The 14,589-nt window shown below is 49.0% G+C and overlaps 7 protein-coding genes across 7 annotated transcripts; 3 read left to right on the top strand and 4 right to left on the bottom strand.

The window, feature by feature from the left end:
* Nucleotides 1-42: 42 nt before the first annotated feature.
* Nucleotides 43-766, bottom strand: EV420DRAFT_1558756 (uncharacterized protein). Its single transcript, XM_060473750.1, has 3 exons — nt 534-766; nt 239-509; nt 43-188 (listed from the first exon to the last, which is right to left on the bottom strand). The coding sequence occupies exons 2-3, from the start codon at nt 381-383 to the stop codon at nt 79-81; spliced, it is 255 nt and encodes an 84-aa protein (XP_060327912.1). The 5' UTR covers nt 384-509; nt 534-766; the 3' UTR covers nt 43-78.
* A 92-nt stretch (nt 767-858) lies between these two features.
* On the top strand, nt 859-3,459 carry EV420DRAFT_1558749 (alpha-amylase). The gene is made up of 13 exons (XM_060473749.1): nt 859-1,143; nt 1,203-1,311; nt 1,361-1,547; nt 1,598-1,688; nt 1,743-1,781; nt 1,829-1,976; nt 2,025-2,137; nt 2,195-2,335; nt 2,387-2,533; nt 2,634-2,722; nt 2,769-2,987; nt 3,040-3,064; nt 3,113-3,459. Exons 1-13 carry the CDS (start codon nt 1,111-1,113, stop codon nt 3,251-3,253), a joined length of 1,482 nt encoding a protein of 493 aa, XP_060327911.1. The 5' UTR covers nt 859-1,110; the 3' UTR covers nt 3,254-3,459.
* A 307-nt stretch (nt 3,460-3,766) lies between these two features.
* Nucleotides 3,767-5,275, bottom strand: EV420DRAFT_690943 (uncharacterized protein). The gene is made up of 5 exons (XM_060483099.1): nt 4,928-5,275; nt 4,685-4,873; nt 4,400-4,635; nt 3,971-4,349; nt 3,767-3,920 (listed from the first exon to the last, which is right to left on the bottom strand). The coding sequence occupies exons 1-5, from the start codon at nt 5,048-5,050 to the stop codon at nt 3,861-3,863; spliced, it is 987 nt and encodes a 328-aa protein (XP_060327910.1). The 5' UTR covers nt 5,051-5,275; the 3' UTR covers nt 3,767-3,860.
* An 854-nt stretch (nt 5,276-6,129) lies between these two features.
* EV420DRAFT_690955 (Chs5p-Arf1p-binding proteins-domain-containing protein) lies at nt 6,130-9,033 on the top strand. The gene is made up of 10 exons (XM_060483100.1): nt 6,130-6,234; nt 6,285-6,327; nt 6,375-6,448; nt 6,496-6,644; nt 6,701-6,793; nt 6,849-7,024; nt 7,074-7,259; nt 7,312-8,306; nt 8,360-8,653; nt 8,715-9,033. Exons 1-10 carry the CDS (start codon nt 6,193-6,195, stop codon nt 8,880-8,882), a joined length of 2,220 nt encoding a protein of 739 aa, XP_060327909.1. The 5' UTR covers nt 6,130-6,192; the 3' UTR covers nt 8,883-9,033.
* A 1-nt stretch (nt 9,034) lies between these two features.
* EV420DRAFT_691013 (uncharacterized protein) lies at nt 9,035-10,560 on the top strand. Its single transcript, XM_060483101.1, has 3 exons — nt 9,035-9,331; nt 9,390-9,686; nt 9,747-10,560. Exons 1-3 carry the CDS (start codon nt 9,206-9,208, stop codon nt 10,416-10,418), a joined length of 1,095 nt encoding a protein of 364 aa, XP_060327908.1. The 5' UTR covers nt 9,035-9,205; the 3' UTR covers nt 10,419-10,560.
* Nucleotides 10,561-11,527: 967 nt separating this feature from the next.
* Nucleotides 11,528-12,835, bottom strand: EV420DRAFT_1273830 (Endonuclease/exonuclease/phosphatase; the record flags this gene model as incomplete). Its single annotated transcript, XM_060467788.1, has 7 exons — nt 11,528-11,621; nt 11,673-11,930; nt 11,984-12,208; nt 12,264-12,305; nt 12,358-12,419; nt 12,468-12,535; nt 12,586-12,835. 7 exons carry the CDS (start codon nt 12,833-12,835, stop codon nt 11,528-11,530), a joined length of 999 nt encoding a protein of 332 aa, XP_060327907.1.
* A 600-nt stretch (nt 12,836-13,435) lies between these two features.
* EV420DRAFT_1621695 (Phospholipase/carboxylesterase/thioesterase) lies at nt 13,436-14,356 on the bottom strand (the record flags this gene model as incomplete). The annotated part of the gene is made up of 4 exons (XM_060475729.1): nt 13,436-13,985; nt 14,036-14,083; nt 14,137-14,231; nt 14,285-14,356. The coding sequence occupies 4 exons, from the start codon at nt 14,354-14,356 to the stop codon at nt 13,436-13,438; spliced, it is 765 nt and encodes a 254-aa protein (XP_060327906.1).
* Nucleotides 14,357-14,589: the final 233 nt, after the last annotated feature.

The raw sequence follows: 14,589 nt of genomic DNA, 5'->3' as shown, positions 1-14,589 counted from the left end.
AGGAACTGCAATCGAGCGGGATCATTCTCAACCAAAGCATGATGCATTCAACGGAACAAACACAAGACAGATTGTACCTCAATTTAAGGCCCGTAATACGTGTGGAAGTTGTACTCCATATGAAGTCGTTTTCAAACTACACTTTGTCGAAAGAGTGACGAGAATGAAGCCTAGTCCACAAATTGACTGTCATTTTATTAATTGGTTACTGGCGTTGATGTCAGTTACAGACTTTCCTTAACGATCACTTGACATCGATTTCGAGAAGAATATGCATTCAGAATAACTGGTAACAGAGTTATCAGTCCAAGAAGGTCGCAAATAATCATGGATGCCTTAAGCTTTGTACACCAATACTCATATTCGAATAGACGTACCGTCATCTTACAACAGCTGTCGCATCGTAGCTTCCTGCATTCCTTCCTCGAACTAAGGGTTTCTTAACGGATTCATACCTAAATAGCCACGAAATGCCCTCTGTTGTGTAACGACCATAAATTGCTCGTATGATACCTCCCCTACCGTTGAGAATCTCAGAGGCTTGGACCTATTTTCCGATGATTTGCTATACCAGAGTTATTTTCTGTTTCGTCAATGGCAAATTTTGGATCCGCAGTGGGCCGTGGCCTATTCGACAGCTGTTTCTGGGCCGATGGGGGGACGTTGTCGGAGCGCGCGTTTCGGCTTGGTGCTAGTGTGGTTTCGTATGATATTCGACATCAGGCTGTTTGATTCAAGTCAGCGAAGAACGAGAACAGAACTTACACTGTGTAACTTACAGAAGCAAGTCAGTGGCGGCTTTGGAAGCATGTGACTTTTTTCGGGCCGGAATCTCCGATGACTGAACCTCGCGCCTGTCGCGCCTTCATGTTTGTCACGCCAGAGCGTCATTCAATTTCTACGGATATCCTCCAAGAATGCCTCATTATTCGTTCGGAGAGCATACACTTATCTAGGTCTACGTCATTGCCACAATTGGACAACGTAGGCGCACACCAAAATAGATTTTTTCACAACGACGTCACCGCGTCATTTCCTGTCAAGGCTTTCGGTATATAATGGAGTCCAAGATATCTGGCCTTGGCTCTTTTCCCCCCACTTCCTACTACCATGGCCAACGACGACGAACAGAACCATACCATGGCGAGTTCATCTCTCTCTTCTGCGGCGAGCAACGCCGTTGAACAATCCATTTTTCACAGATACAGGCCTTCGAGTGGTACTCTGAAGGAAATGGCGTCCACTGGAAGAAAATCGCGGACGTATCACCCGAGCTGGCTGAGATGGGGATTACTGCCATGTGGTTACCTCGTATGTCGTCGAAGACGCCTTTATTATCTCATGCTAACACTCCCGTCAGCTCCTACAAAGGCGGCCGGCCAAGAGTCAGTTGGCTACGACATTTACGACTTGTACGACCTTGGAGAGTTTGATCAGAAAGGCGGGGTAAGGACCAAGTATGGCACGAAGGAGGAATTATTGCGCGCTATCAAGAAGGCCAAGGAGCATGGGATCGTTACATACATCGACGCGGTGTTGAATCACAAGTACGTGCACGCTCTATCTGTTCTACTTCTCTCGACTGATCATTGCGCAGATTTGGCGCAGAGAGAACTGAGCAATTTGCCGCTACTGAGGTCGATCCAGATGACAGGAACAAAGAGGTTTCTGATCTTTATGATATCAAGGTGCGAGCATGCTAGCTTCACGGATTGGCTACTTTTTCTGACCACGGTTCGTAGGGTTGGACAGGCTTCGATTTTCCTGGAAGAGGTGGCAAGGTATGGCCCTTCTCATCGTCAATACCCGCATTAACACGTTTTCTCAGTACAGCAAGTTCAAGTGGAATTTCAACCACTTTACGGGCGTGGATTATGACGATAATAACAGCAAATCAGCCATCTTTCGTATTCACGGCGACGGTAAGGACTGGGCACAAGGCGTCGATGACGAGAACAGCAACTATGACTACCTGAGTGAGTTCATATCATCGTTTTGATAATATCGATCTCATGATCATGTAGTGGGTGCGGACGTCGACCATAGCCATCCAGACGCACGGAAGGACGTTATCAATTGGGGGAAGTGGGTTATCAAGGAGACCGGCGCGACCGGATTTAGATTCGACGCCGTAAAGGTAGTAGTTTCTTCTCGGTTTCCACTTCATGACCGGTGAAACTCAGTATGATTGTAGCATATCGACAGTCATTTCATCGCTGATTTCGTTAAGGCTGTGCGCGCGGACGCGAATGATCCTCATCTGTTTGCCGTTGGCGAATATTGGAAGGATGATTTGAGCGACTTGGAGGAGTATCTGGGCTCCCTCGAGACGCAGGTTCGTTAAACGTGTCTTCGCAGACCTTATATAACTCATATAACATTATAGTATAGCGTATTCGACACGCCTTTACACTACAACTTCAAAGAAGCTGGAGATAGAGCAGAAGAGTATGATATGCGAGCAATTTGGGACTCCACGATTGTCCAGAAGAGGCCCATTGATGCAGTGACGCTCGTTGATAACCATGAGTACGTTGCGTCATCTTCATATGTTTTATGTACTGATCGCTTTCTAGTACTGTGAGCGCTCTACCACTCACTTGTTTGTTGCTTTTCTGAACCATGTCCTATAGCAAGTTGGCCAAGCATTAGAGAGCTGGGTATCCCCGGCATTCAAGCCCCTAGCATATGCTCTGATCTTGCTGCGACCATCCGGATACCCGTAAGTTCCATGTCCTGGAATGATTTCTAATTCTGACCTGATGTAGATGTGTATTTTGGGGTGACTTGTACGGCACGAAAGGAGATAATCTCCAGCAACCGGTATCTCAGCTTGATGTTATGATCCGCGCGCGTAAGTTGTACGCGTATGGTGAGCTGAGGGATTATTGGGACCATATGAATTGTGTGGGATGGGTAAGGATGGGTGAAAAGGCAAAAGGAATGGATGGATGTGTCGTTGTTTTGTGCAATGGGTCCGGTGAAGGGTCCGTGATTCTTTCGCGAACATGATATTCAATGTAGCTGATTGATTGCCAGATCAAAGCGTATGGAAGTGGGCAAGGTGAGTTGCATCATTTCAGTTGTTCCGGTCGTTAATGATGATTGGCAGGAACACGCTGGTGAAAAGTGGAATGATCTATTGGGGTGGTATCAGGGTGATGTTGTTATTGGAGATGATGGTTGGGCGGAGTTCAAGTGTTCCGCTCGGAGTGTTAGCATTTGGGTGAAGGAAGGTGCCAGGGGTAGATGAAGGGTTACCGTTAGAAACACAAAGATGATATCATTAGAGATCGATACCAGGTTACTTTGTCGGTACCTACTAGACGTATACGGTAGGAGGAAATCATGGAATTCTCTTCTTACAATCGCTGCTGGACTAAGTCTTTCTTTCTACCATGCTAGGTTCTAACTACATCATAATGTTGGCGGTGAGCTCGGCCTATGGCTTGATTGGAGGTATAAGCAGGTTATTCATACGATTGATGTACTACTAATCATAGAGTATCTATCGGCGTCCCCCATGGATCTGCGAGATTTCGAGCTTATGGCATTGACAGTCAGTCACCGTTTGGGTTCTCGGATGGATTTACTTACATATTACCTCGGGGATTTCTAGTTTATAAGACTGTATTTATGAATCCCAGCGCTCGGCATCGCAAAAGGAACTGACACAACTTTAGACGAGGGCATGCCACCGTGCTTTTTCTGTGAATAAACAACCCTGGCACCTCACCTTGCCAAAAAAAGGCATCTTATATCTCGGGAACTTGGACGTTATATAACAAGGTTCTACCTCCATTGATACCCATAACATACACAGCTGTATAAACAATGTTCAAAGATAAAAATCATCTCCCTCAAGCCCCGGTGGCAGCAATGCGCGAATCGGCATCAGCCTGGGTAGTACACGCGATGGACTGAAATTGATGTTAAGACGAGGACAATGGAAACGAAAACGGAGACGCACCGTTCCAGCCTTGTTCACGAGCGGGAGGGCAAAGCACTGAGTGCCCCCAGCGCACTGGGTGATGGTGAACTGACCCCCAACACACTGTGCGAACCCACCGTTGACGCAGGCCTGGTCCCCGTCGGTACAAGGGGACGATGCGGTCAGACTGGCGAACTGCGCATTGAGAGTCTTGGCGTCTTCACCGTTTTGTTTTTGGAAACCGGTGGTGTCGGCCGCGGAGCTGGTTGAGGCTGTGGCGACCGCTGGCGCTGAGGCTGTAGACGAACTGCCCGCTGCGACGCCGGCTCCGCCGTTGTTGGCAGCGGAGGCGGTAGTGGACCCGGAGCTGGCGACAGAGGTGGAGCTGGTAGAGGACGAAGAGTTTGAACTGGTGGATCTGCATTTCCGGTTAGCTAGATTACTAATAGTGGTGGATGATTAACGCACCCGGCAATAGGGTTTGTAACGAGAGTGTTCAGCTGGACGCCGTCGGGAACCGGACCGTCGGGTTTGGCGGGACACGAACCCGGGGGATTGACGGCAGTCAATCCGAGAGGAACATTGCCGGTCTGGTCACCGCTGAACTTGGTAAAGTCGGACCCTGCGAACTCGCAGTGGAACAGCCCGTTGAGTTCGGCGTTTTTTGGTGCAGTTTGGCAGTAGGGAACTTGCAAGCTGTCGGGCTGAATGGCATGTTAGATGAGGGTGAAAGAAGATAAGGATGGAGCTCACAGCATTGCGGGGCTGCTGAACGAACAGCTGGGTCAACCTGATCATCTCTGCGTCATTGCCGAGCTGTTTGGCAAGGTCGATCATCTGGTCGGCCGCGTTTTGTTGGTCGCAGTTTCCCCCGGCAGCCAAGAGACTGGTAAAAGCGGTCTGGGACAGGGGGTTGCATTGACCCGCGCCACCCGCGGCGAGCTGAAAGAAAGAAAGACTGAGATGAGGTGACAACGCGGGAAAGAGAGAACTCACGCATGCTTGTTCCCAGTCATGTGTGGAATCGGCGATGGTCTGAGCGATACGCTTCTGCAGAGGAAGTGCCGAAGAGAGTGCGATCGATGCAGAAAGAACCAGGAGGGAGTTGAAGTGAAGCATGGTGAAAGTTGAAAGAAGAATTCGGAAGAGATTGAACGTTTGAAGGAAAGTATAGAGCTCCGGGCTCAAAGAAGGTGTAGAAGGGTAGGGATGGAGGGAGAGGAACCTGTTGTGCTTGAAAGAAAAACACAAGAGGGGTTTATATAGGCGGACGGGAGTAAAGTCTAAATCTGGATACACAATGGTCCGGAAAGGGGTGGTGACCTAAGTCGGAGAATGAGTGCCACATGATCGTAAGCTCGGAATCACCATCAACGTAAGGCTCATTGGAATGACGGATGGTTGGGAGGTTACAAGTGCGAACATTGACAGGAACTGCTTGGTGTGTATTGACCGAATGTCCATAGATGATCATAGGACAGAACATCCTTGAAGAAGCGGGTGATACGGCGAAGGTCCCAGTTGCCGGAGTTGTAGGGGAGACCGATGGATACAAGATGGTGTTTCGCCTCAATCGCTTGCAAACAGTGGCTGAGAATGTGCACTATAGAGTATGCCGGATGGAGGAAGAAATCGGTAACGTATGAAACACTGCATTGTGCACAATGCGACAATCCATCCACAACTGAAAACAGCTATCACCAACTTCCTTTCAGGAAACAAACAACAATGGAACGTTGGCAGTGTCTGCATCCACTCATCGATGGTTGTGATGACCAGCGAACAAGGGCCAACTTGGTGTTCGTCTCCAACTAGGAGAACAAAAGGAACCTCCAAAGATTCATTGTTGAATGGATCACGACAGATCTCGTGTCTCGTGGTGTAGGTGGTGTCACAAGTATGACAATCAAGGTACCGAGACCGACATTCGTGCGTTGTGTGGGAAACGAAGAAGTAACTATTGCTTGGATCAGTACTGTTCATCCATAGATGGTATCCCGGGCTCACCATATGAGTCTCAGGAATAATATTATGTTCGCTTGACGACGCCAATATTCAGACGTCCATTTGCTGCAGTAAGCAATATAGACTGTCGTGAAGGTGCACAAATCACGACGGCGTCTCAGATGGTTGGTACTTGGTTGAGGAAGTAGATGACCGGAAAGCCCCATTAAGGAAACAGAAGTGCCAGTGTTTGGCTGCACGGTCACGTTGGGACTGTTGCCAAATAACGCCACATTCACACCTTTTCCTATTCCTCCATGGCGGAGGCGACATTCAAGGACATACCTGAATTATTTGAGGTTTGCCGTACTTTTTGGATACTCGGAGTGTATCTGAACTAAGCTCCCAGGTCGAATTAGGAGAATCGCTGACAGCAAGAACAGAGAGCCTCTGTGAGCAAATCCTGGGACGAGACGAACATTGCTGACGACGGTGACAGCCACGTTCCGTGAACTAGGTCCTCCAGATTTGTGCCATGTCGTCAAGAGCAACGGAAAGAGCGCCCATCGAGACGTACGTGTCAAGAGTTTGTGCAGTGAACGTGTCTCATTTCCCTACAGCTAGGGTCGTATCACTATATTTCCGGCGTCGATGCCTCGTCATCTGCATCGCTCGCAGCATATATCAACTCATTAACATATGCGATTGAAGATACCTCTGCCTGGTTCGCAAAAACTGCTGCTTGGAAGGTTAGAAATGGATGTTATTGGTGAGTGACGACTCTCTACGGCTGCGGGCACAGCTCATGGCGCGCGTCCTTTCTAGCTGTTTCAATGCCTTCTCCCGCGTGGATATTCGTGTCGATGTCAAGATTCCGGGTGGCGTAAACGCGTATGTGATTGACCTGAGAGGGGAGCGGTTCGTCGAATTTGCAGTTTCCGCTTTTTCTAAAGGCGCTAATAATGGGCATCAGACATGAAGCGACACCGGAAATCTGGCAGGAAACTTATGTGTCGGCGCTGCTACGGTCCATATTGTATTCGGATGATCCCACGTACTGGTTAGACGCCTACCGCAAGCTCGACCCGATAACTTCACTGGAAGCCGAGATCAGGTTCCTTCAGGCGGCCGAAAGTCTCTTCATGAAAGGTTCGTGTGCTTCGACTTGTCCCTGTACTCGTCATTGATGGTCAGCCAGGTTGGCAGGTTGGATCCGATCCCGAAATACAGGTGGCGACTGTCGTTTCGAACCATTTGACGGCTGGGATCATGAAGTACTTTGGAGACAGTGGACGCTTTCAGCAAGCCGCTAATCTGTTCGAGAAGATCTCTGCAAGGGAACCTGAAATTGCATCCCTGCTGGCACGGAGTTATATTGGCATGAGTGCGTGTCCTTTTGAATGTCAATAGTTGCCAAAATAATGTGACTGTTGCAGACGAAGAAATCAAGGCGGTCCAAATTATTGCGGCAGCAATGAAGGAAACTCCCCAGTCTTACACGCTCCTGCATGTTCAGTGCGATTTCCTGCGCTCGAAAGGCAAGTTCGAGTGGGCGTTGAAGCTTGCTCGTCAAGCCGTTAATTGTGCTCCAAGCGAGTTCGTAACGTGGGAAAAGCTGACGGAGCTCTACCTCGACCTTGGCCAATTCGAATCTGCCCTTCTGACCCTCAATTCTTGTCCAATGTTCACGTTTAATGGACGGGATGCCCACCGGAATCTGACACCAGCTCGTATACACCTTCCCTTCCAGCGACAAATCGGTGAAATCCTCCCGGAACGAGCCAAAACTGATGACGATGAAGCTGATCCTGCCCTACAACGCCTACCAGCTCCTGGACTCCGTGGGACCTGGGCTCGGGCATACACGCTCCTCACACGACTAGTTTCGCAGATTGGTTGGGACGAACTACTCAAAACGAGGAGCAGTGTGTTCGTGATGGAAGAGGAATATCGGATGCAGAAGGCCCAAGGGGACATCTCCCATTCTACAAACGGCGGCTCAAGTACAGCAATCCACGAAGATGGTAGCGTTCAGCCGTCGGAAACACTTGACAACGCATCAACTCGTGGGATGGTATCGCCCCATGGCCCCAGTCAGGACTCTATGAAGAAGAATGGATCTTTGGAAGCAACCATTCCGACGATCCGGATTTCAACAGAGTCCGATCGGGATTTGAGAGAAGCGGAGAAGAAAGAGGCCGAGGATGAGGCCAAAGTGAATTCGCCAATAGCTGTTAACGGGAATGGGGGCCCGCATCATGTGCTGAAGCAAGCGAACGATCTGGAAAGGCCTGTCCAAGCGGCCGCAGGTGAAGGTGACAAGAAGGACGAGGATGCATCGTCTCCCGGCTTACCTTCAGAGCCGTTCTCTTTCAGCAACAAGCGGCTATGTGAACGGTGGTTGGATAATCTATTCATGGTGCTGTACGAGGTGAGTCTGTGGCGGTACTCAGTTTACCGATGTACCCTCATGACCGGATGTAGGATCTACGCGTTTGGACAATATTCAGGGCCGAAGTTGCTCATTTCAAGACGCAGCACGTTGCCTATCGGAAGACAGGGCTTGAGTGGGAAATCCTAGGCGATCTTGGGATGCGACTACACCACAAGGAGGAGGCGAAGGAGGCGTATCAGCGGTGTTTGGATGCACCACGGTATTCGCAGAAGCCGTGGGCAAAATTGATGGAGATGTATGCGGAGGAGGGGGATATTCAGCGGTCAATACAGACGGCTATTCGTGTGGCTGCATACCAGTATGCTGATTATACGGAGATGACAGTGAGTAACGTTTTCTTAATGTATTGGTTAGATCAAGGGGTATTGATGTTCGTCTTCCCAGTACCCCACGCAGATCGCCCGAAGCTTCTTCAAGCTCGGCGAAATTCATGGCCACGCCAAGATCTCCAACACGCTTATAAGCATGGGGTTGCCTGATTCTATTTACAAAATTATGGACAATTATCTCCAATATGGTAAAACCTTCAAAGTAGAAGGGTATGATTTCTGATTCTTTTTTTATATCCCCTTTACTTGTCTTTATTCTCACATGTAATCTTTGCTTTTTGAGCCTCATGGATATATATTTCTCTCGATTGGTCGACGCTGGAGGCAGAGTCCAGAAGGATAATCCGCTGCGCTTGACACCCCTGGTTGCCATCTTCCTGTGATTGAGGAGGAAGCGAAATGACATTCAATGTGAGTGTTTAAGAAGATGGCAGCGGCTAATTCGGCCCGAATGTCATCCCAAAAGGGGCGATTAGTCGACGTAAACAATTTCCAGTACAAAATCTCATAATTGCCCAGCGACCCTTGGCTTGATTTCTTACTACCATGTCCCGTTCTCCGTCGATGCATCGTCTTTCGTCGTCGAGCTCCAAGGAGCAGCAGGACCTCATCAATGCGTACGAAGCTGAAGAAGAAAGGCTCATTAACCTGCTGTCGAGGAAACTGGAAAAGGTGTGTCGTCGTCTTCAGTGACTCGATGGTGACGGGCGGCTGATGGACTCGACGGTAGTTACGCGAGGAGAAGATTGAGCTCGAGAATACCCTTGAGGCGGAATCTGAGTCCCATGTCAACAGGCTGTCGAGGCAGCTCACCGCCCTGCTAGGTCAACACGAGAACGGCGGGAGCTCGTCGACTCCCGGAAGGGCGGGGTCGCTGAGTGATCCGAGCGTGGAAACGATGCTGGAGTCGCTACGCCGTGAAAACGAGCAACTGAGGAACCGCCTCGTCGATACGGAGCGAGACTTTATTCGGGTGTCGAGGCTGAACGACATATACCGGGAGGAGCTCATTGAGCATAGGATGCGCGTGAGCGACCGATTTTTTTTCACCGGCTGAATTTATCTCTGAATTGCTCTCTCTGTATAGTTGGGTGTACCGGTCGACAACCTTGTAGGACTACACTCGGCAGATCCTTTCTCTCAGCCATTACATCGCAAACCGTCGTACCCGAATGCTTCGCCGTCCAACTCTGTCCTCCATATACCCACTCACCGCTCATCGACCCAGATTCCAATAGCCCGACCATCGTCTATTAGACGAGTCAACACGAATCCTTCTTCGGAACAGCTGTCTGAAACCCAGTCTCCGGAATCGCCAGAGTCTCCGTTCCCTCCTTCACCGTTGATGTCGACGAATAACGCCAGCGTCGTGAGCAATAACACGAACATGACGAGTCCGCCCACGTCGCTTTCGGTGAACCCCACAGTCACCTTCGCTACGCCTTCGAGGGGACTCACGTATCCTTCTGTTCCACCGCCCTCGTTGTCTTCATCGTTTGGGTCTCCAGTGGTAACTTACCATCGGGATCACTCGCTCTCACCGGTTGAACCTCTCAGCCGGCGGAGCTCCAGCGCGCGACGAGGGAGCTACGATTGGCAACCAGGACCCAGCCGAAGCCAGAGTCATAGCCGGCGAGCGAGCGTGGAGCGTGGAGCCAGAGTTGCTGAGACAGGAACTCTTGTTCCGCGGAGCAGGGCTGGCAGTCATAGTTTGCCTGCAACAACGGAGGGTGACGAGATCTTTGCTGTTGAGCCATAATTAACTGGCTAGGCAAGTCAGCAAGCCTGAGAGTCGGATCAAGAAACTCTCCAGGGCTGTACATTTTGTGACGGACGTTTTGTACCGTTATGAGTCCCTCATCATTGTACATCTATTCTTTTTCACCATCTCCCATATATCCCCCAATAGTGTACAATGATAATGCATACGATACCTTCTTCATTACGTTCAATGTAGCTTATATCCAACATTTAGCAATTATTATGCACACTGACCAATCTTTTACTGTAAGGACCAGTACAACTTGGTAGTGAACCTGGCCCTTAACGAGCTAATGTTCTCACAGTCCTTTGCAGAGGAGATTGACTGGGGGAACATGAACTGGAGTGGGGGGAGGATTCGGTGGTTGAAAAGTGACGGTAGCCCTCCACACGAAAATAGAGAAAACCAGTATACCCGAGTTAAAGCACTGAAAATCCTTCCATATACCTACTGGGGATGGCCGTGAGCAAGCGCCACCATGTCTTTGTGAATCGGGTTACAAGTTGCGGGAGTTGCGGTTTCGAATGCTAGATATAAATTCAAGAAAATACTCTATTACGGTCTACTTCGAGCGCTGTATAAGAGAAGTAAGCCCATTGGGAAGAAAATGCACTTCTTTGAATGTGAGCTACACCTGAATCCGGATAATACGAGTTAAATGTTGAATCTGAAATATATGCTCAGTTACCCTTGAAGGGTTCCGTGTAAAACTATGCAGGTTTGCAGAGTTCGTGAACTGGACCACGGAAAAGTTACGGCTTCACAGTAACGCACTTCTTTTTGTGAGTGATCTGAACTTCAAGTCTTGCGGAGGAGTTTATAGCGCTTAAAAGTTATTTCGGGGATATCGGAGAGCCGTTTAGTATGCCTTGCAGGTTTCACAACCTCGGTTTATAACGAATCCCGATGCTTCGTGTCACAAAACACTTGCGACTGTCAATCTTTATGCAAAAGGCAGCAAGTCGAGCACACCGCCCTTACCATGCTTCTTTGATAGCAAGTTCATGTCATTTTCACATTCCATCTGTCAAGGTAAAATGAACCAAAGGCAGACCTCTGGCTAAGATTCGGATGAGACCGTGCATAGGCTAGATGCACATAATGATTTAGAAGGAAATGTCAACAAAAGTAGGTCGATGGTCGCTCATGAGAAGTCCATCATCGTTCAAGGCAGAATCCACTTTGTATGAATTGGCGGTCCTGCAACCCATTGAGTAAACTTCTGCGGCACAGGGGAAAAAAAGGCATCACCATCCACCATTACTTCCCCCAAAGACAAAATCAATCCTTGTCCATTTGCTCGTATCCGCTGGACCCGTCCATCCGCTATACGTCGCATAGTTCTTCGACACCATTCGTCGCGGAGCCCGACCTCGGAGATCTTCCATCACAAAGTCCTCCAGCTCGTCGCCAACACCGTACTTTGCCGCCCAAGTTGCATTCATAGCGAAAAGGTCGTGCGACCCTGTGATGATTTCATACGCTGCAGAGTCATCTCCGGTAGAAGGACTGAATGAACAGTTCAATTAACAACACGAACTAGAACGTCAGTGACAGAATACCTGTTAAAATCGCCGGTGACAAATACCGGTCCATTGGACTGGACTGCTTCGTATTTAGCGCGCGTCAGGACCATCGAGGCACCTAATTGCCGTTGATCATCAGATATATCATCGAGGTGAGTGTTGATCAGTGTGAAGGTCTCGGATCCGGTAGTGAATCGAGCAACATTGGCGATACGATAGCTCCCTGCACCAGGGTACTTTGATGGCTCCAAAGGTGTATTCCTATGTATAACGGTTACCGTTACCATCGAATACTAATCATAGGGAGCTAGCGTACGATAGCCAGAACGTGTCGTTCCAGGACAATGTGACGTCGGACCTGTTAACAGGAATGAGATTGAAAAAATGAATACCAAGATGCCAGGACGCACGTCTTGTAGAAAATAGCACTGAATTCCCCGGCGGCGACACCGTCATCACGTCCTACACCGACCTGTTTACGACATCAGACACAAGGACCTTGACGTAACAAAAAGCATACGTAGGACCACCCGTCACCAAGCAGCTCAACGAGATCATTGACCTGCCGGACTAGTGCCTCTTGTACACCTGTGCAGACATATATGAGTGTTTCGAAATCCAAAAATAAAGTCACAAACTAAGAATAGAGGCACCCTCGTTCAACACATGCTCCGCGACGCGAATCCTACGCGTGCTCCAGGGTTGTTCGGCGCCATTCGATATACCGAGGTAGGTAAAGGCCTGCAAAGGATCGGCGAGGGAATCTATGGATTCCTGGACAGTGATGTCATTTGACTGCGAATCGTATCGCAAGTTCCAGGTGCCTATTCGCAGCGCAGATACCAGAGAAGAGGTAGCGACAAGTAGGACAGCAGCGAGAGAGAGCATCCTGAAAACACAGCAGCCCCAGACAAGAATTGTCCCTTCGAGGTATGCATTTTATACGTGTTTGATGCGTCCAGATGCTAAGCGAAGAACGTGAACAAAATGAGGGTGGATGCTGCTTCGATGAAACACGTGCAATAGAAAGAACAGCATGGATTTCGTACCAACTTCTGATCTCTCAACAGCTTGCAGTCCCTCGGTGCACGTTCTTACTTGGTACCGATAGGTGTTCTGATAGGTACAGCTTGCCTTGAGAGCCATATGGCGCCCTAGGACATTGTAGGCCGTTCCACGGACCTAGTGCGGCGTCGGCGGTGCGGTGCACTGTAGCAGAGAGATAGAGGCTAGATTTAGAAGGAATGGTGTAAGGTAAATGGGTAATATGTCAGCTTTGTCAAATGCTCTCGAGTCGGACCGGCTGCAGAGAGTGAGAAGTGTGTAAATACTGTGTCCGTTTTCAAGGACCAACATTCTTCCGTATGTTATCATTGCTCCCAAGTGGCCGATTGTACTTCAAGCATTTTTGAACTGAAGAATAGCATCTGTATGAACGAATGGCGTTCTTACCTATATACAATTAAATCATCGTCCAATTAGCCACCGCTAATTTGCAGGGATCGTTTTCTTCAGCCAATCACTTAAATCATCAAGCACTTTTGCATCCGCGACCGAATGACCGAGACCCTGATAGATGTTGTGAGTGATTCCATCGCTCTCGCTTGTCTCCGTGTGCACTGTGTACCTCAACTGCTTAAGAGCAGCAACCGACGATTGGGAGCGATCCAACGTTATGATGCGGTCTTCCGACCCGTGAGCAATAAAAATAGGAATAGATGTGGCGTGTGGAGTTATGTTCTGCTCACGATCAGCGTCTGAACAAAAATAAAATGGATAAAGATAAAACATCTTCTTCAAAGATTCTTCGACGAGCATCCTTCCGCTTAGCATTACGATACCCCCGAGCTTCTCCTTGATCGTCAAGCCCATGAACAATGACAGACTGGCACCTTGGCTCAGTCCGCCGAACACGATGCTCGTCGAGTCGATGCCACTGTCCATTTCTGTTTGCATCAGCTGAGAAAGGTATTCGATGGACTGTTTTATCCCCGGCTCGTCCTCCGCTGCATTGGCTTGGAACGCAGTGATGTCGTACCTATATAAAAACGTTTGAATATCCAACCCTCGTACATTAGATGACATTACCATGCAGGTACGGCTCTTCCGCCGCTGATTGTAACTGGACGAGTTGGGCTTTAGACCTGAGTTCCAGCTTCGAGAAAGCAGGAAACATTGGCAGAACTTACGCATGAGGAAGAATCCACTTAACGTGGCTTAATGCGGGGTCGGAACCGACGTATTGGGCTATAGGCATCATGCCATTTCCCGAGTCGCCCAATCCCTATAGTTATTAAACATAAAGCTTTATTCAGTGGAAGATAGAAGTGAGCTCACGTGCATCAGAATCACAGTCGCTGTACATGTCGTTTTTGCAGGAATGGTCAGGAACTGCAGAGCTTGGACCATTGTTGTTGGTATACTTGTGGTTGCCTCAGAGACCTACGCTTTCGCCATTAACTGCGTCAAAATATGTATCGAAGAACTGACCAGTTCACCCGTACACTAAACTTAACGGCAAAAACGAGAACGCACGCGAAGAGGAAGCTATACAAGTAGAGAGACCGAAAAAAGCGGGGAAGAACGTTATCATAGACGTGCCAAGGTGAGAAGAGCCTCATTTGTATCGGAGACTACGCGAA

Source organism: Desarmillaria tabescens (genome assembly GCF_030435595.1).
Source record: "Desarmillaria tabescens strain CCBAS 213 chromosome Unknown EV420scaffold_31, whole genome shotgun sequence".
Taxonomy (NCBI): domain Eukaryota; kingdom Fungi; phylum Basidiomycota; class Agaricomycetes; order Agaricales; family Physalacriaceae; genus Desarmillaria; species Desarmillaria tabescens.
Note: the sequence above shows the minus strand (reverse complement) of the source record. Positions and strands in the feature narration are given on the sequence as shown.

Coding starts and splice junctions, on each gene's coding strand:
- EV420DRAFT_1558756 (XM_060473750.1), bottom strand. CDS start 383: ATGACGGTACGTCTATTCGAATATGAGTATTGGTGTACAAAGCTTAAG. Junction 189..238: donor TCGATGTCAAGTGATCGTTA/AGGAAAGTCTGT, acceptor TAATAAAATGAC/AGTCAATTTGTGGACTAGGC.
- EV420DRAFT_1558749 (XM_060473749.1), top strand. CDS start 1,111: ATGGCCAACGACGACGAACAGAACCATACCATG. Junction 2,534..2,633: donor TCGTTGATAACCATGAGTAC/GTTGCGTCATCT, acceptor CATGTCCTATAG/CAAGTTGGCCAAGCATTAGA. Junction 2,723..2,768: donor CTGCGACCATCCGGATACCC/GTAAGTTCCATG, acceptor GACCTGATGTAG/ATGTGTATTTTGGGGTGACT.
- EV420DRAFT_690943 (XM_060483099.1), bottom strand. CDS start 5,050: ATGCTTCACTTCAACTCCCTCCTGGTTCTTTCTGCATCGATCGCACTC. Junction 4,874..4,927: donor ATGACTGGGAACAAGCATGC/GTGAGTTCTCTC, acceptor TCTTTCTTTCAG/CTCGCCGCGGGTGGCGCGGG. Junction 3,921..3,970: donor TCGTGAACAAGGCTGGAACG/GTGCGTCTCCGT, acceptor CATCAATTTCAG/TCCATCGCGTGTACTACCCA.
- EV420DRAFT_690955 (XM_060483100.1), top strand. CDS start 6,193: ATGGCGGAGGCGACATTCAAGGACATACCTGAATTATTTGAG. Junction 6,328..6,374: donor AGCAAGAACAGAGAGCCTCT/GTGAGCAAATCC, acceptor CGACGGTGACAG/CCACGTTCCGTGAACTAGGT. Junction 6,794..6,848: donor ATTGACCTGAGAGGGGAGCG/GTTCGTCGAATT, acceptor AATGGGCATCAG/ACATGAAGCGACACCGGAAA.
- EV420DRAFT_691013 (XM_060483101.1), top strand. CDS start 9,206: ATGTCCCGTTCTCCGTCGATGCATCGTCTTTCGTCGTCGAGCTCCAAG. Junction 9,332..9,389: donor TGTCGAGGAAACTGGAAAAG/GTGTGTCGTCGT, acceptor ACTCGACGGTAG/TTACGCGAGGAGAAGATTGA. Junction 9,687..9,746: donor TCATTGAGCATAGGATGCGC/GTGAGCGACCGA, acceptor CTCTCTGTATAG/TTGGGTGTACCGGTCGACAA.